This window comes from Astatotilapia calliptera, chromosome 9 (genome assembly GCF_964374335.1).
Source record: "Astatotilapia calliptera chromosome 9, fAstCal68.1, whole genome shotgun sequence".
NCBI classification, from domain to species: domain Eukaryota; kingdom Metazoa; phylum Chordata; class Actinopteri; order Cichliformes; family Cichlidae; genus Astatotilapia; species Astatotilapia calliptera.
Genome location: NC_137430.1, coordinates 34,087,873 through 34,111,035, shown reverse-complemented (window position 1 = coordinate 34,111,035; position 23,163 = coordinate 34,087,873). Strand labels below are relative to the sequence as shown.

At 45.9% G+C, this 23,163-nt stretch overlaps 1 protein-coding gene across 1 annotated transcript; it reads right to left on the bottom strand.

Annotated features, from left to right (window-relative positions):
* Positions 1-14,936: 14,936 nt before the first annotated feature.
* cidea (cell death inducing DFFA like effector a) lies at positions 14,937-21,758 on the bottom strand. Its single transcript, XM_026180563.2, has 5 exons — positions 21,471-21,758; positions 20,998-21,133; positions 17,621-17,773; positions 17,158-17,330; positions 14,937-15,962 (listed from the first exon to the last, which is right to left on the bottom strand). The coding sequence occupies exons 1-5, from the start codon at positions 21,536-21,538 to the stop codon at positions 15,860-15,862; spliced, it is 633 nt and encodes a 210-aa protein (XP_026036348.1). The 5' UTR covers positions 21,539-21,758; the 3' UTR covers positions 14,937-15,859.
* Between the last annotated feature and the right edge of the window lie 1,405 nt (positions 21,759-23,163).

Genomic DNA, 23,163 nt, shown 5'->3' with positions numbered 1-23,163 from the left:
TGTTGTTCCAGGGTAGGATAGCAAAGCCCTCTTTTCCACTTCTTCCATGTACAAATTGGGTGAAACTGGGGAGCCCATGGCACACCCATGTTTCTGCCTGTAGTACTGACCCTTGTATGTGAAGTAGGTGGAATGAAGACACAGTTCCAATCTCTCACCTTCTCAATAAGATCCAAGGTGTTCTCCAGAACACCTTGGATCTTACAATGCTGTGATTGCAGCAATTCTTCACCTCTGTGTGAATGGTACTCATGGCCACTGATCAATGGCCATGAAAAATTTAAATATTAATGATGATGAAACTGAGCTCACAGTTTATCGTTAGTCAGTGGCGCTGGTTTCAGTCATTGTGCAAAAGTACTGTGTATAAGGTTGGGGAAACCTGCAGTCAGCTGAGACTGAAGAAGTCACCAGGATGATGACGAAACATTTCTCCCACTGAAAACATGAACAGAGTCCTTTCCATACCTGATGCAGCATGGATCAAGACATACACCAATATCTGCACAAACTTCTTTGTTTCTTTTCAGTGCATTCATCACAGAGATTCGAAGTCGGCCAAGCTCTTTCAGTCTTTAAATGGGAAATTCTCAGGTAACACTGACACTGATGAAGTGAACACTTAGAACAACAGACGTGTCAACAAAGAATTATTTGCTTACATGCCACTGATGCTTTAACAGTGATTTAGTCTTTTGATAGACATGAGAAATGTAAAACATCTGTGTGGCTGGGTGAAGACGAGTAATGCTTCTGCTTAGATAGCAAAGAGCGAAAATGAAAGAGTCTATCTTTCATCTAATAATAAATGTTTTCTTATCTTTGGAAATATAATTTAAAAAGTATATTATAGATTAAAAAGAGAAGCAGAGACCACAAATGTTATTTTAATGATGAAGTAAGATTATCAGTTTGTAAAAAAACAAATTAGAATAATGAGATGTGCACCTCTTGATAAAGATCTGAGTTGGTTTAGTCTCAAGTTGTCAGCAGTTTTATGTAAAGTGATCGGTGTAAGCCCTGTTCTCATTCAAAGATCTTGAACTCAGTAGAAATTTAGGTCAGATCACTTTGAGTTTTTAAGGTGGCGTGTGAAGTTTTAATGCAAAAATGTTGATGCTTGTCTCACAGTCCTCCTCGTTCTTTCTTTCTACAGCAAATTTTATCTCTAACATCATTTACAGCAGGTCTGCTATCTTGCCTTCTTCTTGGTTCTTTCCTTTGTTAATTACTGTTAATGTCTCGGTTGACTGTCAGTTGGCAGGCAGATGGTACAAACATGCTGCCAGCGTGACTGTAGTTATTTTCCACAGTCAGCAGCATGACAGAGATGCATGACTGGTTTGAACTGCTTTTTGAAATACTTCACTGTGCTTGGTATAAAACAAACAACTACATAGAGCAAGAAACAAAGGTGTGTCCAAAAATAGACCATATCTGAAAGATGATGTAGCCACACAACCTCTTTGTGGTGATAGATAATTGGCAAACCTTCTGGAGGAAACCTGGTCTTGCTAGGAGAGACGGCATCCATCCCACTTTGGATGGAGCAGCTCTCATTTCTAGAAATATGGACAAATTTATTAAACCCCCCAAAATATGACTATCCAGAGTTGGGACCAGGAAGCAGAGTTGCAGTCTTACACGCCTCTCTGCAGCTTCTCTCCTCCTGCTACCCCCCCCCCCCCCCCGAAAAAAAACAAAACATCTCCACAGAGACTGTGTCAGCTCCCAAACAGACAAAAAACAAACTAAAAACCAGCAACAAACAACTTAAATATAAACAATTACAAAGAAAGAACAATACAGTATCCACATCTGAACCAAAGAGTAAAACAGTGAAATGTGGATTATTAAATATTAGGTCTCTCTCCTCCAAGTCTCTGTTAGTACATGACTTAATAATTGATCAACAAATCGATTTACTCTGCCTTACAGAAACCTGGTTGCAGCAGGATGATTATGTTAGTTTAAATGAATCAACACCCCCGAGTCATTCTAACTACCAGAAACCTCGAAGCACAGGCCGAGGGGGAGGTGTGGCAGCAATTTTTCACACCAGCCTATTAATCAACCAAAGACCCAGACAGACTTTTAGTTCATTTGAAAGCCTGATGCTTAACATTGTCCACCCCAGCTGTAAAACTCAGAAACCAGTCTTACTTGTTATCATCTATCGTCCACCTGGGCCTTACACAGAGTTTCTGTCTGATTTCTCAGACTTTTTATCTGATTTCGTTCTGAGCTCAGATAAAATAATTATTGTGGGTGATTTTAACATCCATGTAGATGCTGAAAATGACAGCCTCAACATGGCATTTAATCTGTTATTAGACTCAATTGGCTTCTCTCAAATGTAAAAGAACCCACCCACCACTTTAATCACACTCTAGATCTTGTTTTAACATATGGCATAGAAACTGAACATTTAACAGTGTTTCCTGAAAACCCTCTGCTGTCTGATCATTTCCTGATAACATTTACATTTACAATAATTGATTACACAGAATCAGAATCAGAATCAGAATGGGGTTTATTGCCAGATGTTGAGGTTTACAACATTAGGAAATTGCTGCGGTGCTTCAGTGCAAACAATAAGAATTAAAGTGCTATGTAGAAAGAAAGATATGTGCATGAGATATATACATGAGAATAAGAATTATGAGTGCTACGTAGAAAGATATATACATGAGTGCAGGTGGTGATCAGTGCCAAACATGGAATGATGCAGTGACACAGCGTAGGGTCATGTGTTAGTGGCGGGGACAGTCATGTGGTTATTGTTCATGTGTCCAACAGCAGAGGGGAAGAAACTGTTCTTATGGCGAGAGGTTCTGGTGCGAATGGACCGGAGCCTCCTGCCTGAGGGGAGCAGGTCAAACAGACTGTGTCCAGGGTGAGAAGGGTCAGCTGAGATCCAGGCTGCACGCCGCAGTGTCCTGGAGGTGTACAGGTCCTGCAGAGATGGGAGTCTGCAGCCAATCACCTTCTCAGCAGAGCGCACAACACGCTGCAGTCTCTGTTTGTCCCTGATAGTGGCTCCAGCGTACCACACGGTGATGGAGGAGGTGAGGATGGACTCGATGATTGCAGTGTAGAACTGCATCATCGTCCGTGTTGGCAGGTTGAATTTCTTCAGCTGCCTCAGGAAGTACATCCTCTGCTGGGCTTTCTTGATGACGGAGGTGATGGTGGGCTCCCACTTCAGGTCCTGGGTGATGGTGGTACCCAGGAAGCGGAATGAGTCCACAGAGGTGATGGGGGTGTCAGTCAGGATGATGGGGGGGAGTGGGGCTGTGTGCTTCCTGAAGTCCACAATAATCTCCACTGTCTTCTGGGCATTCAGCACCAGGTTGTTGTGGCTGCACCAGGACACCAGACGTTCAACCTCCCTCCTGTAGGCAGACTCGTCCCCGTCCGAGATGAGCCCAATGACGGTGGTGTCATCTGCGAACTTGATTAGCTTGACAGACTGGTGGGTGGAGGTGCAGCAGTTGGTGTACAGGGAGAAGAGCAGAGGAGAAAGAACACAGCCCTGAGGGGAGCCAGTGCTGATGGTCCGGGAGTCCGAGACATTCTTTCCCAGCCTCACGTGCTGCTTCCTGTCCGTCAGGAAGTCAGTGATCCACCGGCAGATGGGATCAGGCACATTCATCTGGGAAAGCTTGCCTCGGAGATGGTCTGGAAGGATGGTGTTGAAGGCAGAGCTGAAGTCCACAAACAGGATCCTGGTGTAGGTTCCTGGGGAGTCCAGATGCTGCAGGATGAAGTGTAGGGCCATGTTGATGGCGTCGTCTACAGACCTGTTGGCTCTATATGCAAACTGCAGGGGGTCCAGGAGGGGGGCCGTGAGGGTCTTGAGATAGGAGAGAAACAGGCGCTCAAATGACTTCATGACCACAGATGACAGAGCCACGGGTCTGTAGTCATTTAGTCCAGTGATCCTAGGTTTCTTGGGGACAGGGATTATGGTAGAGGACTTGAAGCAGGCAGGCACATGACATGCCTGCAGTGAGGAGTTGAAGATGCCAGAAAACACTGGGGCCAGCTCGTTTGCAGAGTGTCTGAGGGTGGCAGGAGACACACCGTCTGGGCCGGGAGCTTTTCGAGCATTCAGACTCCTAAACTGCTTCCTCACATCTGCTTCATGAATATGAAGAGTTGTGGTCGGAGGAGGTGGTGTGAAATCCTCTTTTGTGTGGGGTGAGGGGGCGGGTGTTGCAGGTGAACAGTTTGAAGGCGGTGATGGCTCTATGGAGGGGGGAGAGGTGGGGGAATGAGTGTCCAAAGTGCCTCTATTGTTGGGGTCGTTGGAGGTGTGAAGGCTGCCTGATGGCTCGTCAAAACGGCAGTAGAAGTCGTTAAGGGTGTTGGCTAAGAGCAAGTCATCAGTGGAGTGGGGGGTTTTAGGCTTGTAGTTTGTGATATTCCTAAAACCTTTCCACACAGAGGCCGAGTCATTCTCTGAGATCTGCTGCTGCATCTTCTCAGAGTGCTGATGTTTGGCAATGTCCACTTCTTTAGTGAACCTGTACTTGGCCTCTCTGTAGCAGTCCCTGTCTCCGCTTCTGAACGCCTTTCTCTTTTCCAGCCACAGCTTTTTGAGTTTAGGAGTAAACCAGGGTTTGTCATTGTTATAACTCACCCTGGTGCGTGATGGCACAATGCTGTCCTCACAGAAGTGGATATAGGAGGTGACAGTGTCCGTAAACTCGTCCAAGCTGTTAGAAGCAGCCTTCATTGTGTCCCAGTCTGTGGTCTCCAAACACGTGCGAAGCTCCTCCACAGCCTCGTTGCTCCACAGTTTTTTGGTCCTCACGACAGGTTTGGAGAGCTTCAGCCTCTGTCTGTACGCGGGGATCATGTGGATCATGACGTGATCAGAAAGTCCGAGTGAAGCGCGGGGCACCGCACGATAGGCCCCGCTGATCGTGCTGTAGCAGTGGTCCAGTGTCCTCTCCTCTCTGGTCGGGCATTTATATACTGCTTGTATTTCGGAAGCTCATGGCTCAGATTGGCTTTGTTAAAGTCCCCAAGAGCAATGATGAGAGAGCAGCGGTGGAGAGTAGACTTTATCACAGTAGATGTCTTTCTGAAAGCGCTGTAACTAAGTTTAAGAATATAATCCACCCACTGTTATCATCTTCAATGCCCTGTACCAACGCAGAGCAGAGCAGCTATCTGAACGCTACTCCAACAGAGGTCGATTGTCTTGTTAATAATTTCACCTCCTCACTACGTACGACTCTGGATACTGTAGCTCCTGTGAAAAATAAGGTCTCAAATCAGAAGTACCTGACTCTGTGGTATAATTCTCAAACACGTAGCCTAAAGCAGATGACTCGTAAGCTGGAGAGGAAATGGCGTGCCACAAATTTAGAAGTTCATCATTTAGCCGGGAGAAATAGTGTCATGGTCGGACGGTCCTTCCCGGGCGACCTGCCTGTGTGTGTGTTTCTCTCTCTCTCCTCCTCCCCACCCTTGTTGTCTCTGCCCCCACATAACATAACATTCTATACAAAAACACACCGGTCTCGCCCTCTAGCTGCCATCAGCCTAACTACACTGACCGGCTGCATTAACATCTACTGTACAATGCAGGGCTAGGGCTTTCAGATTAAAAGCCCTGGTTAGCATAACACAGGACTTGGAAGAGGCAGAATGAAAGCAGTCCTTTAAATCCTCAGAGCAGGTGTTAACGGACCTTGGAGTATCTGACAAATAATTAACCGTTTCTGAATTACTCTTTTCACATTTGAATAACCCTGAGTTAACTGGCATTGAATTACTAGACTCAGGAATAACTGACAGAGTGTTCATGAATGCAGGCTCAGATGGAGCAGAAAAAACACTGCGTTCCTGACTCACAGAATCTGTCGGTAACTGCCGGCCGCGTGGACGTCGCTTCCGCCTGGGAGAAGGGGCGAGAGCGGCAGGGGAAGCGGGCGGTGATATGAGGCAGCTCTGAAGTGGCTGCTCCTGCTGTGGGGTGGATGGGCTGGGTGGAATGAGGATGATTCCCAGTGCTTTGTAAAAAGCCTGGGCTGGTGTGAGCTGGCCACTGGGGGGCTGCATGTACATGAAACCGTCACTCTCACTGACCCCGAGAGCTTGCTTGGCGAGCGAAGGATGACGGCGGCGTGACCGCCGTTTAGCCCGGAAGGAGGGAGAAGCCGACTGATCGGGCGGCATTTTGTCCGACTGAGAGTCCTCTGGTGGACTGGGGAGAGAATCTTCCGGTAAGCCAGACAGGTCAGCTGTCGCAGTTGGGGGGTTAAGGTGAAGCGTGTTGAGGATGAAGTCCTGTAGGAGTGGGTGAACTGAATCCAGCAGCCAGGGGTGATTGGAAACTAGCCGCTGTAGTCGGGCCTCCAGAGCATGACGAAATTCCTCCCCCTCATGCTCTAGCCACAGATTAGTCCATCTTGAAACTGAATCGATTAATTCCTCCCGAAGCTCCTTGGAAGGTGCGAATGCCGCTGGGTCCATGTTTGGCCGGTTTGTACTGTCACGGCTGCCGAGGCAAGCTGTGTGGAGTTAGAAGAAGGGCCCAAGATGCAGGCAGTGGATGAGATGCTGGTGAGGTTTATTTACAGAGGTGTAGTGGCAAACAAGCAGTGGGGCATAACAAATAACTGAAGACACCTAAACTGGGAGAACTAAAAAATAACAGACCTGGGAGCATACGACAAAGGGGATGAGAAGCAGAGAGGCGCAGACGAGGACGAGGACCAGGACACTGTGGGACACTGTGGGACACTGTGGGACACAGACTGACACGAAGTAACACAGACGAACCGGCAACAGGCAGGAGAACACACAGGGCTTAAATACACACACCAGTAATCAGGGGATGAGAGACAGGAGGGCAACACAGCTGGGAGGAATCAGAGCTGACGGGACAGGGGAAATGTAAACTGAACACACTCACATCAGACAGAGACCTTCACAATAAAACAGGAAACTCAGACACGGGGAACCAAACAAGACACAGAACTAAACAGACAGCTTCACAAACAGACGGGGTGACATCATAGACAGACAGAGACACAGACGCAGACTCAAGGGCAGACCGAATATGACATAGAACTCAAACCATCATCATCAACTAGAAAATGATAACAAACTAAAAGCGCTGAGTCACCGACCCAGGACCATGACAGGTGGTGGTACCAAAGAAGACAGAAGATGTACGCATATGTGTCGACCTTACACACCTCAATGAGTCTGTGTGTCGAGAGAAGTACATACTGCCATCGATGGACGAAACATTGGGCAGATTGGCTGGTGCCAGCATATTCAGCAAGCTGGACGCTAACATGGGGTTTTGGCAGATACCTCTGATGGAAAGCTCAGCCAAATACACCACTTTCATCACACCGTTTGGGCGTTATTACTTCAAGAGACTGCCCTTCGGGATTGCTTCAGCACCGGAGCATTTCCAGAACAGGATGGTCACAGAGGTCACAGATGGTATGGAAGGGGTAGTTTGCCACATGGACGACGTGCTGGTCTGGGGCAGAACGCAGGAGGAGCATGACTCTTGCCAACACGCTGTGCTGGGCAGGATCCAAAAAGCTGGCATCACCCTAAACAATAACAAGTGCGACATCGCGAAACAGCAGGTGACGTTTTTAGGGCATGTTCTCTCAGCCAGCGGTATCAGCCCTGACCCAAGCAAGACCCAGGCTGTGAGGGAGATGAAGGAGCCACAAAGTGTGAGTGAGTTAAGGAGCTTTCTGGGAATGGTTAACCAGCTTGGAAAGTTTATCCCACAGCTCGCAGAGAGAGACAAACCTCTAAGAGACTTACTGTCTAAGAAAAACTGCTGGAGATGGGACATTGACCAGGCTAGAGCATTTCAGAACCTGAAAGATGCACTCACATCACCGCCAGTGTTGGCCATGTATGACCCAAGCCGTGACTGCAAGGTGTCAGCAGACGCATCATCGTATGGCTTAGGGGGTGTGTTGCTTCAAAGATGGGATGAGGAGTGGAGACCTGTTGCCTACGCGTCACGCTCCCTCACTGCAACAGAACAGAGATACGCCCAGGTTGAAAAGGAGGCTTTAGGTCTGACCTGGGCTTGTGAGCGGTTCCGCAACTTTCTTATTGGCAAACACTTTCAAATGGAGACAGACCATAAGCCGCTGCTAAGTCTGCTGGGGGCACAAACTCTGGATGCGCTCCCTCCCAGAATTCAACGCTTTAGGATGCGCCTCATGCGATATTCCTACTCGATTTCGCATGTACCAGGCAAACACCTGTGGACAGCTGACACGCTCTCACGATCTCCAGTGAAAGCAAAAGAAACACTTCAAGACAAGGAGTTGTTGGAGAGCACAAATATTTACGTGGACATGTTGATGGACAATCTGCCAGCTAGCAACAATTTCTTGGAGCAGCTGAGAGAAGAGCTGAAGAGGGACAGCGTATGTGCTCGCATGATGCAGCTGTGTGAGGAAGGATGGCCCACACATTTCAACAGCGAACCAGCGCTAAGACTGTACTTGGCAGAACGGGCATTCCTCACCGTACATGATGGTCTGCTAATCAAAGGGGACAGGTTGGTTATACCTGCAACTATGAGAAATGATGTGCTCACCAGACTGCACGGTCACCAGGGAGTGGTTAAGTGCAGACAGCGAGCACGACAGTCGGTTTGGTGGCCAGGGCTAAGCCAGCAGATAAATGAGCTTGTCCTTAACTGTCGGACATGTTGCCAAGTGAGAGAAAACCACACAAAACCGCTGATGCCATCACAGTATCCGGGGCGGCCGTGGCAAAAGCTAGGAGCCGATCTGTTTATGCTGAGAGGGAAAACCTACCTTCTTGTTGTGGATTATGCCTCAAGATTTGTTGAGATTGCCCCTCTCACACCTTCAAGGTCAGAGGACGCGATCCATCATCTCAAAGGGATTTTTGCTCGTCACGGGATCCCCGAGCAGCTGGTAACAGATAATGGGCCACAGTTTTCGGGGGCAGCTTTTGAGACATTTGCAAAAGTGTATGGCTTCCGTCACATCACAAGCAGCCCGAAATATCCCCAAAGCAATGGTGAAGCCGAACGAGCAGTTAAGACTGTCAAGAATCTATTGCGGAAAGCTGTTGATCCACACTTGGCTCTGCTCGCTTACAGAGCCACCCCACTGCAGAATGACTATAGTCCAGCCCAACTCTTGATGGGGAGACGGCTTCGCACCACAGTGCCAATACTGCCATCTCTGCTTGACCCCGCACTTCCTGATAGTGTGGTTGTCGCCCGGAGGGAAAAGGAGAGGAGGACTAAAGAGGCACAGTCATATAACCTTCATCATCGCGCACGCAGCCTCGATAGGCTCACTCCAGGCCAAGAAGTGTGGATAACAGACCAGAGAGCCAGCGGCACAGTTATTGGCAGCCACTCCACACCACGATCATATCTCGTGGAGGGACCTCGTGGGACAATTAGGCGGAATCGTCGGCATCTTGTTCCCATGAAACACTCTCCAGACCAAACTGAGAGCAATAATGGGGAGCCAGAATCTGCAGAAGCCGGGGAGCAGTGCTCCACGGACATGCCAGAGACAGTTTCTCCAGAGCTTCCATCTACACCCAGAACCAGATCCGGAAGAGTGGTTGTGAGACCAACCAGATTGGACTTGTGACGGATAAGATGGAAAGGACAGTTTTACACAAGAATACCCCTCTTTCGTAGTATTGTTTGCACAATATGGGTAAAAGTGTAAAAGCTAAAAGGTTGTCATTTTCAAATATGCATGTTCAGAAGTTGGGAAATGCAGGTGGTGTGACGTGTTAGCATGTAAGACTTTGTGTTACTTAACGGGTTAATTAGAGTTAAGATTTTTGTTATATAGTATTCCTTACAGGTAAGCGCAGGACCAGACCTTCCAGCCACAGAGGCAGAATAACCCTCTAAGTTCTGGTGAGTCAATGGTAGTCTACCCATTGATTCTAGAAAGGGGAGATGTGGTGTAATTGCATTGTACAGTAGATGTTAATGCAGCCGGTCAGTGTAGTTAGGCTGATGGCAGCTAGAGGGCGAGACCAGTGTGTTTTTGTATAGAATGTTATGTTATGTGGGGGCAGAGCAAGAACAAGAAAATAAAGTGTGGTTATCAATCGTACAGTGGACCCGCGTATAATTGAATAACACGACAGTCTCCACCCAGCGGCTGACACACCTGCACCTAATTTGCCACCCAGCTGTCACTAATCATCCTTCGTCGTGGGCTGAGGCATTTAACTGTGTGTGCAGACGGCAGTTGACGCTGGATTGTACTTGAAGCTCGGTAGTTAAAAGTGTTTGTTACTTGCAACTTAGCTTTAGCTGGCTAGCCTTCTCACATGTTGTTGTCGCTCGTTTATAGGAGGAAGAGACACAGAGCAGGAGGTTGGAGAGGAGGAGCCCGTGGAATTAAGCTCTCGGAGGAGGACACGCATTCGGATAATCACTTTGGAAACTCACCTGCGCACCACTGGAAGTTTGGAGAGGATCACTGTTGGAGTTTGCACTTCACTTTGTGTTTTGAGACTGTTTTTGGGCACTGTAAATAAACGCACTGTGTGCTTCGCATCCAGAGCTCCGTGACTGAGTCCGTATTTTCCCATTACCCGTGACAGAACAATCCAGCCAGCAATGGACTCAGCGGACTCAATTCCCATCCAGCGCGAGCTCGTGCTTCAAACTGTACGGTTGGAACAACATGAAAAGATGCTGCAGCATGTTGCCGAGGAGCAGTCCGCGCTACTACAAGTGGTATCTGAACTGAAAGGTATGTTGCTTGCTACACCTAGAGCACCCGTTCAACCACCAGAGCCCCCTACACAACCACAACCACCAGTAGAGCTTCTAAATGTAGGTACACACATTACCTGTACCTGAAAAATTCAGTGGAGATTTGGACAAAAGCCAGGGATTTTTGACTCAATGCTCTCTGATTTTTAGGCAGCAGACTCGAGCTTATGCCTCTGATATTGCCAAAATCACCCTCATGGTTGAGCTCATGACCAGACGAGCTCTGCTGTGGGCTCAAGCAGCCCTGAGTGCCCAGCCCTCCATCTCATATAGTGATTTTTTTGAGCAAATTTTGGTGTGTGTTTGACAAAGGATCTAACCCTGACAGCGCTGCTCATCGCATGTTTACTTTAAAGCAGGGCCGGTGGAGTGTGGCAGACTTCTCTGTGGACTTTTTGGGCGACCGTGGCTCAAGGGGTTGGGAAGCATATCTGTAACCGGAAGGTCGCTGGTTCGATCCCTGGGCTCTCTGTACTGGTCGTTGTGTCCTTGGGCAAGACACTTCACCTACCGCCTACTGGTGTTGGCCAGTGGAGCCGATGGCGCGACATGGCAGCCTCGCTTCTGTCAGTCTGCCCCAGGGCAGCTGTGGCTACAACTGTAGCTGCCTCCACCAGTGTGTGAATGTGAGAGTGAATGAATAGTGGAATTGTAAAGTGCTTTGGGTGCCTTGAAAAGCGCTATATAAATCCAATCCATTATTATTATTATTACTTTTGGATCTTGGCCGAGGAGACTGGCTGGGCGGAGAGGGCGCTCCGAGGAGCATTCCTAAACAGCTTAAATGAGAATGTCAAACGTGAGTTGGCCACTAAAGAGCTTCCTAAATTGTTAAGCGCCCTGGTTAACATGTGTATCAGTCTAGACGACCATATGCGGGAGTTTGGCAGGCGGACTGGAGATGGGCGATGGTCAGTAGGGGGCGTAGGAGTTCCGACTGGACTCCCGTCTCTTGAGTGGAGAGAGGAGGAACCGCAGCTGGGACGGACTAAATTCACCCAGAGCAGAAGACAACTGGTGGGTGAGTGTTTTGCGTGCGGGAAGAAGGGGCATTTCGCGGACGCCTGTCCCTCACAGCTAAAAGACTCAGCCCGTCAGTAAAGGTGGGGATACTGACGGGTGCACCGGTTAATACATTCCTCCACCTCAGCTGCCCCGCTAAATTACGGTTTCTTTCCCACACCCGTTCTTGTGATGCACTAATAGACTCAGGACCTGAACAAAGTTTTTTGGATGAGGCTTTGCCCACAAAATGGGTTTGCCTGTTGTTCTTCTCCCTGAAGCGCTCCAAGTGTCAGTGCTTAATGGCAGACCCTTAGCTGCTCTCACTCACCGCACTCAAGAAATCACACTCACTCTCTCCGGCAATCACACTGAGCAGATGTTCCTGTTTCTCTTCAAGGCACCTGACACACCCTTAGTTTTGGGATTCCCCCAGCTCCAGCGACACAATCCACAGATTGATTGGGCCAAGGGATGTATCGTGGGGTGGAGCACCCGTTGCCATGAGCAGTGTTTACGCTCTGCGGTGCCGGGTTGCATGTCAGACGATCCTGCGGGGCCGCCCACTCACCCCGACTTGTCAACCGTGCCCGCCGAATATCACGATCTAGGACAAGTCTTTAGCAAAGACGGGGCCCAATCGCTGCCCCCCCCCCCCCCCCCCCCTCGTCCGTACGACTGTGGGATTGATTTGCTCCCAGGCACCCCCTTGCCCACTAGCCGACTCTATAGTATCTCGAAACCTGAGTGCGAGTCTATGGAGCGCTACATTACGGACTCCCTGGCAGCTGGCATCATCCGCCCCTCCACTGCTCCCTTGGGCGCAGGCTTCTTTTTTGTTGACAAAAAGGGATAAGACCCTATGCCCCTGCATTGACTATCGGGGACTAAACAAAATCACTATCAAAAACAAATATCCCCTACCTCTGAACGCCTCAGCTTTTGAACTCCTTAAAGGGGCCACCCATTTCACCAAACTTGATTTCCGCAATGCTTATCACCTGGTCCGCATCCGCGAGGGGGACGAGTGGAAGACGGCCTTCAACACCCATCTGGGCCACTTCGAGTACCTGGTAATGCCGTTTGGACTCACTAACGCCCCTGCCGTCTTCCAAGGCCTGGTAAATGATGTTCTACGAGATTTTTTGAACCACTTCGTGTTTGTTTATCTTGACGACATTCTGATTTTCTGCAGATCCAGAGCTGAGCATGTTAAGCATGTAAGACTGGTGTTGCGCCGCCTGCTGGAGAATCGGCTGTTTTGTAAAGCGGAGAAATGTGAATTTCATGCCTCAACTGTCTCTTTTCTGGGTTTTATCACTGAACAGGGCCGGTTGCGAGCGGACCCGGCTAAGGTCAAAGCTGTGTTGGAGTGGCCTGTTCCCGGCACCCGTAAGAAGTTGCAAAGTTTTCTGGGATTCAGCAACTTCTGCAGACGTTTCATCCGGGACTTCAATAAGGTAGCATTGCCTCTCACACAACTCACATTGCCCAAACAACCGTACCTGTGGTCTCCGGCAGCTCAGCAAGCATTCGACCGTCTCAAGAGCCTGTTCGCCTCGGCCCCCATCCTGGCCCAGGCTGACCTCGCCCTGCCATTCGTGGTGGAAGTGGACGCTTCTGATTCGGGAGTTGGGGCGGTTCTCTCTCAACGCCAGGAATGTAAATTACACCCCTGTGCCTTTTTCTCCCATCGTCTCACTCAGGCCGAAAGGAATTATGACGTGGGCGACCGGGAGCTTCTTGCCATCAAGTTGGGGCTGGAGGCGTGGCGGCACTGGTTGGAGGGGAGCGAACATCCTGTTGTCGTGTGGATGGACCACAAGAACCTGGCCTACCTCCAAGCGGCTAAGCGCCTGAACGTCAGACAGGCCAGGTGGGCATTGTTTTTTGCACGGTTTAACCTAACCATTACCTACAGGCCCGGGTCCTGGAACACGAAACCAGACGCCTTGTCACCAATGTTCCCTCTAAACTGCGCACGTGTGCAATTGCGCACTGCTGGCAGGTCTCTGCGCACAAAAAAAAATCTAACCTGAATTGAAATTAAAATTAATACTTTAACAATTCTGTTCTGCAGTGTTACTCAGTGAGTGACTGGCTGCTCCCGTATGGGATTAGAACGATGCCACCTTATCCCATAGTCCAGCCAAAAATGCAATTCACATTCGTGTACGCAGCCAATCAACGTCATTGACAGGCTATGACAGTGTCCTTATGTGCCGACACCGGTGTTTTAGCTAGCAAAGCGGCTGATGTGGAGTGAAGCCACGTTAATGACAACGTGTACAACCACTGGAGATGTGAGCAGGACAGACGGAACAATTGACGGAAAAAGTGTGGAATTTATACCAGTTTTTAAATTGTGTTGATCGGCCACGTAAAACCAGAGTTATGATAAAAATATCTGCAGTATTTGGTTTTCTTCCTGAATACTGTCGTTGTTTATATTTACTGTGGGAAGAAACGGTAAAAACAGCGTTTTATAAGAAATAAAGACTCGAAAGCGCTCCCCGTATGTGAGCAAAAACAAACCCCCACCCCCCTCTTCCTTTCCTATTCGTCCAAAAAAGTACCATGTCGACCAATCAAAAAATGGTATGGCAACGTGGCATCTAGTTGTTAAGAAATGGGGGGAAATTTTAGGAGTGACAGCGTGTTTGAGATGTGAGAGATTTGCGACGTTTAGCGCAAATCTTGTGTAGTTAGTGTGTGGTGTAGTTAATAGTTTTGTTGTGTGTGTCAGAACAATGAGGCAACTTCTGAATGTTACAGGTGTTACAGCAGTGATACATCTCCTGTTTGCACTCAGCTTGAATCAGTTAAGCAGAACAAGAGTAGAGAAAAAGATAGAAAATAAAAAAATGTCTCTATTGTCTGTTGCGTACATTGTAGAGGGCGACTCTGCCTCTAAATGGGAACAGGAACTCCGTCTTCTCCCTCCCTGTGAAATACAGCAGTTGGATCTTTAGCTAGGACCAGTTGATTTCATCCAAGAAACGTCTTCAGTTCTAAAATTAAAGAGTGGAGCGTCCCAGATATTTAAACTCTAGTGGAGTTGTCCCTTTAGTGATGAGGCACTATACAGAACTCCAGTCTGTGGGGATGAAGTGCTATGGAAAAACACAAACAGGCACAGAGTTGTTGATTTATTAGTCAGATATTTGATTTACAAAAACAAATTTAATCTCATTCAATACAAAAATCTTTCCAGCTGAAATCAGACGAAACATTCTTAAAAAACGCTGATCTGATAGAAAGACTAGAAATGCTCTCAGCTTTCCATGGAAACACACACATAAGTGATCCATATGTAGACAATTCAAACACGATCTTTATTCAGGCAGAGGAAATCAAACACAAGTTTTCTCTAGTTTGTCTCAAACACACAAACTGAGGGTCTGATCATTTATTACAGTCAGTCCCACCTCAGCAGAGGGGTGTACTACAAAGCCAGATTAATGTTCTTTTGAGCTATCTGGAGCTCAAAAGTCAGAGTTTCCTGTGTCATGAAATTGGCTCTTTTTTTACCTGGCTAAATCACCATGGTAACTGATGATGAACACGTACCCTGGTTGGGAGCAGGTTATGCTCAGAGCATTGGTTTCAAATTCAGCTGGATGGCTACATTTTCACTGATTATTTTATTTACATGTTTAAAGTCATTTTAGATTCTGTTCTGGGAAAATATGTTTTGAATATAGCAGGCCTTAGAGATAGGGAGAGGATTTCGGTCATTCTGGGGGGGGGCTCTGAGTAGAGCTGCTACTTCACCACAACGAAAGGATCCAATTGAGGTGGTTTGGACATCTCACTAGGATGCCTCCTGGGCACCTCCTAAGTGAGGTATTCCAGGCATGTCCTTCTTGGGGGACATGCCTGAATCTCACCCCAGACTGGAGGCTGGAGAGAGGGATGTCTAGGCTCCTCTGCTTGGGCTGCCCCGCGTCTTGGCCCTAAGATTTGTCGAGGGAGGTAACGCAAAGAAAGCCTGGGCGTGTTAAACACCTTTGTAGTACACCCGCCTGAATGAACAGCTGAACACAAAGAGACATGGCTTTAGCGGCAGGCATTTCCGGTGAACTGCAGTAGTGAGGAGGATGTGCAGAGCAGCAGTTGTCCGGCTAGTCTGGTCAGAGAGGTGACGCAGCACAACAGCGAGCTGAAGATAGAGACAGAAAAATTTAGTCAAATAAACTCATAATAAGCAATGTGACATGAGGTACTATGGCTGTTTTCCAGTGCCTACACTGAATAAAGCTAGCATAAAGTTGGAATTCAGTGACTCTGATCAGCATCATCACCTTAAATTTAAAGTGAGGTCTGCTACCCTTGATGTAACCAAACACTGACCATGAACGCCACAGCTGCTCTGTACCAGTCCAACATTGCTTATTACTGTATATTTTAACACATCACTGCACACTGACCAGTTTAAAGTAGACTGCACTAAACTATGTAGTACTTATTGAAGTATTTATACTTTAATTAATTTTCAAGACAATATTAAAGATACATTTCCACTTTATTAAATGTCACTGACTGATCAGTCCTTACTTTTGAAAATTAACTCATCTACTTTTCGTTCTCTTTTTTTACATCTTTCTATGAATTGTTGGATTTGAATTTACTTTGTGTATGCTCGATACTGTAGCACTGGCTACATGCTGAAGTGCCGTAACCACAGCTTTTTTTGACTTCACGCAAGCTGTGTGAAGTCATTATTGTGTTGCTACACAGCAAGTATCTGGAAGCACCGCCAGAGTGCACCACATTAAACATGAACTCCATGCATAGTTATATGCATGAAACAGATTTATCTGCACTGAAGCTGCCAGAGTGCCATTCTGGATTGTTCCTGAGTGCGTTATTAGTTTAAGTCTATGTACCAGGCATGACCAGCGAGTTAAGAAGAGTCAGGAGGGCCAATAAACAAAGAAAAAGGAACCACCATCTTCCTTGATCTGCAGCAGCGATGCAGAGGACTTCCACCCCACACAATAGACCTCCACAGTCACTTGTGGAGGTGGTGCTGACACTAACTGTTCTCCTGTGTTGGAGCTGGATTAGAAGTTCTGCACACCCTAACATTTTCCGTGTCAAATTTTATTTGCAAGTACCTCGTAATAACTGGATAGTTTCTGCAAAGTGTTCATAAAGTTCTGTGTCAAAATTGGAGAAAAGGTAAGAAATATAAACGTACACAAGAAGTTAACTTAGCCAGTTATGAATTTGAAAGCTTTGAACAATTCAGACTGGAAACTGAAAATATGAACTACATATAACTAGAAAAGACGAAAAAAGTCAGGCTTTGCACAACACTGCTGAGACTGTTACTGTGATCAGGCTCGGCTTACTTGAGGATGCGTTTGATCCTGGTGAATCTGAAGTCGTATGAGAGTGTGTACATCTCATACACTGTGGCCCTGATGGCGAGGCAGCACAGGAAGTCTTTAGGCTGCAGTTTGTAGAGGTCAAAGGTCACTTTGGCAATCCCACTCTTCTTTGGCTGACGAAAGCATGGAATAATCTGAAACACCAACATGTTCAGAAAATTTTGATTTGGGTAAACGGCTTTTTAACTTTATGTGTTTTTAAAAACAAGCTACATTATTCTGGGCAACAAAACACGTATTTAAGAAGAATTATTTATTTAAGTTCTGATCCATTTCCTGTCTGTTTCCTGTCTGTTTCCTGTCTGTTCTTCATGCTGCTGAAGTGTGTGAACTTCCCTCCTGGGCTCAGTGAAGAGAGATCATCTCACTTCATAAATGCACACAGACACTCAGCCGCAGTGATGAACATCATCTCTGCTCTCACCTTGCTCTCTGTCCACATCTCCCCCTTCTCCAGCACCATCAGCAGTGTGCTATTGGGCAGTGACTGGAAGAACTCCTCTGAGTCCACCACAGTCCCATCCTCCTCCAGGACCAGAGTCAGGAACTGGTAGGACATCATGAACACCCTCGCTGCCTGGGACACAAAACAGGAGAATCAATTCAAAGAGTCAGAATCTGATGATTTCTTCGTCTCTTCATAACAACTGTACAGGATGACAATGTTTTTATGATTCACCTGTTCAAATTCAATTAAGGCCTAAAGCTACCATTAGTAGGGTTGTGGCCACTTTGATTAACAGGTGCATGGTGACACATGTCAGGGACAAGGTGCAGGTCAGATGAGTTCGTGAGGCACTTTGTTGAATGATTTCCTGTCTCCAGGAATGCTATGTTCTTCTCTCAGTGTCACTCACTACCTTGCTTGTCCATAAACTTTCTACCTGGTTTTGTTCTTTGGAGGGCTTTATGAATCTGGGTGACCACATCATTCCATATATCTTCTGCTGATTTATTCTTACCCACTTCTATTATAATGACAATGTTTACAAGCTGCTCTTTATACTTAGTAACTGCCACCACTTAATATGTCTGTGAAGGTCTTCAGTCATCCAGGTCATCGCAGTCTAAGGAGCTTGAAAAGAAAAGCGTCTGAACTTCTTTAAGTTGCTTGAAGATGTTTCACCTCTCATTCCAGAAGCTTCTTCAGCTTCCTCAATTCAAGCATCTTCAGAACTGAAGAAGCTTTTCGGATGACAGGTGAAACGTATTCACACTTTTCTTTCCAAGCTCCTTAGACCACCACTTGATTTGAAAACCCTGGGTCAAGTAGGGTCTTCTCTTCTCTTCCAGATCAAGACACACGTCCATTATGAGAAGGAGATGTTGGAGGCTGGAGGTGTAGGACAGAATCATTTTTTGTGTTACTTGTTCAATCTCCAGACAAGTAAATGGCCTGTATTTGTATAGCTTTACTAGTCCCTAAAGACCCCCAAAGCGCTTTACACATCCAGTCATCCACCCATCCACACACTGGTGATGGCAGCTACATTGTAGCCACAGCCACCCTGGGGCGCACTGACAGAGGCGAGGCTGCTGGACACTGGCGCCACCGGGCCCTCTGACCACCACCAGTAGGCAACTGCTGAAGTTTCTTGCCCAAGGGCACAACGACCGAGACTGTCCGAGTCGGGGCTCGAACCGGCAACCTTCCGATTACAAGGTGAACTCCCAAGTAAATAAACAATCTGCATTGCCATTACGCCACTACAATACATGATAACATGGTAATTTGTCTGAAGGTGTTAGGGTTAGGAGGTTAGGGTAAACAGATCTGTTTAAAGGTTTGGCTGCTCTTAATCTTTATGTTGTTTGCTGTGTGGACATACTGAAGTTTCCCACTGAGAAAAATAAAGTTACCATTGATCATTAGGCTTTCCACTATAATTCCAGTGCCATTTCAACCTGAACTCATGCCTTGTAGTAGAATTTGAAGTCCTCAAAATTCCTTTACCTACCCTCCCACTTTCTCTTTTGGATGCATGGTATGTCATCTCTTTTAGCAATTCACTCATTATACAGATGTTGATGGTATCGCAAAAAATTAAATCTGTTCATCTGGACGTAGCGTTTTTAGTGGGAGAAACGTTTTGTCATCATCAGGTGACGTCTTCAGTCTCAGCTGACTGCAGGTTTCATTCTTATAAACAGGACATTTGCATAATGACTGAAACCAGCCCACTGAAGGAACAATGGGCTGTGAGGTCAGTTCCTTAATCTTAATTATGCAAATTCTCATGACCACTGATCAACAACCACTGGAGGACGGGGCTGTGGCCCCCCCACACCCTCTAGCAGATCATTACATGAAGGAACCTTTTAAAAAAACAAGCGCGTCCATGCTCACAGGTGTACACACGGGTGATCACACCCACAAACTACACCCTTTTTGGCTCCTACCTCAAAGCACACTGTGTTCTGTTGATCTTATGTGCTGCACAATAATGTTTAACATTTAGTATTTACTGTCATATTCCCATATATCATTGTGATGTTGTTTATTCTATTACTCTTGTTCTCTTCTGCTTGCTTTCTTTTTTCTTTCTCAACAGGTGAAATTATTAAAGTATCTACTGTTATCTATTGTTAGCTAGTTTATTGTGATGGTGTTGTTTTTATTATGTTGCTCTTTGTTGTTTGTTTTCTCTTCTGGTTTTTTTTCTCCATACAGGTGATCCAGGTGTTTTGTTTGTTTTTCTTTCTTCCCCCCTTTCTCACCGTCTCTTCTCTCTCCTCTATTTTTCTTTCTCTCCCTCTCTTTCTTTCATTCTTTCTCCCTGTCCTATCCCCCAGTCATGTCTGTCCCGTCTTTAAAAAATGAAAATAAAATAAATACATAATTATAATAAAGGTCAATCAAATGGACCAATATGGCCATGATGATCCACTTGGTAAAGTAAATCCGCTTGGCATCTTTCTTGGCCTTCAGACATCAATTCTGACGGCTAAAGATCCAAACGGGACAGGCAAAAAAAAAAAAAAAAAGCATGCATCAGGACGATGTTGATGGTACAGATTCATAAATAAGCTGTGAGGTGTTCAAGGGCCTGCTTATTCAAGACCTTGTATGTAAGAATAATGATTTTAAATTTTATTCTTTAATAAACAGGAAGCCAATGAAGGGAAGCCACTACAGGAGAAATCTGCTGTTTCTAGTCCCTAGTTTCTAGTTTCTAGTCAGGACTCTTGCTGCAGCATTTTGGATCAGCTGAAGGCTTTTCAGGGAGTTTTTAGGACTTCCTGATAATAATGAATTACAGTCGTCCAGCCTGGAAGTAATAAATGCATGAACTAGTTTTTCCGCGTCACTCTGAGACAGGATATTTCTGGATAGCAGTGAGAATGTACGCTATGCCTTCTAATAATAGTGCCCAAGGGAAGGATGTATAATGTGAACAGAACTGGTCCAAGCGTGTAAGTTAAAAATAACTTTGGTGTTTGAAGAAGATTTTCATGATCAAAGTTATTCAAACACCTTTTAATACCTACATCCTGTTTAATCTCCGTAGTAAAATATTAAGGTCAATAGTATCAAACGCTGCACTGTTCCTAAAGACTGCTTAAAGAAACTAAAAAGGTGACCAAAGGGGTTCAGGTTGTAATGACGAATAAAGGTAATCATACCAAATATTGAATTTAAAGTGTGTTTAAATTGTACAAACTGTTTTTGCCTTATTTAATATTTTTCCATGTTTGCACCTGTTTCTCCTTTTCTTAACAAAATATGAAGAAATGAGAGCTGGCTCAAGACTTATGCACACTACTGCTTATTGTCTAAGAGAGTTTACAGGTTGTTTTTACCTGCTCCAGGAGCTCATCTAGAGAAGACGCAGTCAAACTTCGCCGCCGCATCCGGCTGTATGTGCACACTCTGAAACAGCGAGGCTGATTTAGGGGCAGCATGTGTCGAGAGATGGTCTGGACTGTGGACACGGACCTGCAGGTCATTCAAAGTTCACTGCATTACAGTTTGAAATCTTATAGTCAAGTCGGAGGTTTTAATAACCTCAGACTTACATCTATAAAAACCCTCTCAGCTGCTTTCACTATTTCAAAGGTTCAGCAATCCTATTTACTGAGTGGCTTCCATTGTTCTTCTGCAGTTCTGCACACACACAGCTTCCTCTGCAAAGTCTAAAAATGTCCTGGATACAATTTGACGCACAGCTGGTTTGAGTGAAATTGCCAATATTTGTCTAATCCCCAGATTTACAATTACTAAACTGAATTTATAAAACTCAACTTTAAGTTTTGATAACATTTAAAAAACTCACCTCATCAGAGTCTCTGGCAGCAGCGTTTTGGCGTATTTCACTCCGGCCTGGATGGACAGCGGTGCCATCGTGAAGTCAAAGATTCAAACAGTCAGACAGCACGCTGAAGCAAAGCTGCTGCAGCCAGAGGCAGCTGAGAGGAACTACGGAGAATCCATGAAGAATGACAGCCTGTGATTGGTCACCAATAAAGAGCAGAGAGCCAATAGGATGAAGGATCATGTAGGCATCCAATTAAAACGAATGAATGCTGCCAAAATAATTTAAAAAGGGTAAAAAAAAAGATAGACAGAGACGAATAAATAGCAGGGATCAGATGGAATAACTTTATTCTCAAAACAAAATTGATATCAATGAGACAAGAAGGGTTTTAGCTTCACATCTGACCCATAATTACAAACAAAGAACAACATACCAAGGGTATGCAAATCAAGATCAAGTGTGAACGTTACTGTGAAACCTCAGCCACATTTCAGAGAAGATTTACGTACTTTATGTAGAGTCAGCGGGTTCCTAAACTGGGGCTTGGGCCCCTTAAATGGGTCAAGAGATACGCAAGCCATTGCTTAAAGACAACAGAAAGACCCAACAGAGCAAGAACCAAATATTCACCTGCATATCTGTGAATTAAATTATGATCATAAACTCTGAGCAGGGCTGTTTGAGTAACTGACAGAAACTCATCTCAAATGCAAAAAGCAGGTAGAAACACTGGAAGCTGGTTGGCCAACACTTTTTCTAAAATTTTGGAGATAAAAGGAAATTTTTAAATTGGTCTAAAGTGATGAGGAAGGGACAAGTCGGGGTTAAAGCTTTGTTTTGTTTTTTAAAAAGGGCAAATAGCAACCTGTGTAAAATACGAAGCCAGTTCTTAAATGCAAGTCTGATGGGTTTTCCTCCTATTACGCATCGCTGTCTCTGTTGGCCCTTCAATTGCTGATTCATTTAAACAACATTTGGAGTGAAAATCAGTTGTTTTATTCACACTTCTATGAGATGACCTGAAGTGCTTCTGCCCTCTCAGCGTCTGTGCTCAGAGAAAATCTCCAAACTGACTCCAATCCAGATCCGTAAGCAGCTTGTAGAGCTGGAATGCTTTTGTTTCACAACAAATGAGCCTGCAGATTACAGGAGATCGTTTTAATTTGGTGAGAGAATAAACAAGAATCAAGCCTTTATTTTTCTAACAGAAAATAATGAACTTTGACACAAAGAAAGGTCAGCAAACACACAGGACGGAAGGAAGGAAGTGTGTTTGCAGCCGACTGTGATTGACTGAGGTGTTTTTTTCTCAGCTGGTAAAGAGACACAAATATTTTAGTTGCTTATTTTTAGAAACATTCGGAACCGCTACATCGATCACTACGGCCGTCTTCTTCTGTTTGTCTACCACCACTATGTCCGGTTGGTTAGCCACCACCATTTTGTCCGTCTGTATCTTGAAGTCCCACAGGATCTTAGCTCGGTCATTCTCCACCACACTTGGGGGCATCTCCCATTTTGACCTCGGGACTTCCAGGTTATACTCGGCACAGATGTTCCTGTACACTATGCCGGCCACTTGGTTATGGCGTTCCATGTATGCCTTGCCTGCTAGCATCAAATTCAAATTCAAATTCAAATTTTATTTGTCACGTACACAGTCATACACAGTACGATATGTAGTGAAATGCTTGGACAACTGCTCGTGACC

Bases quoted from the DNA above. Each gene is read 5' to 3' on its own strand.
- cidea (XM_026180563.2), bottom strand. From the start codon at position 21,538: ATGGCACCGCTGTCCATCCAGGCCGGAGTGAAATACGCCAAAACGCTG. The intron at 17,331-17,620 runs GTGAGAGCAGAG...TTGGTGTTTCAG, and splicing joins AGATGTGGACAGAGAGCAAG to ATTATTCCATGCTTTCGTCA. The intron at 15,963-17,157 runs GTAAGCCGAGCC...CTCTATCTTCAG, and splicing joins AGGATCAAACGCATCCTCAA to CTCGCTGTTGTGCTGCGTCA.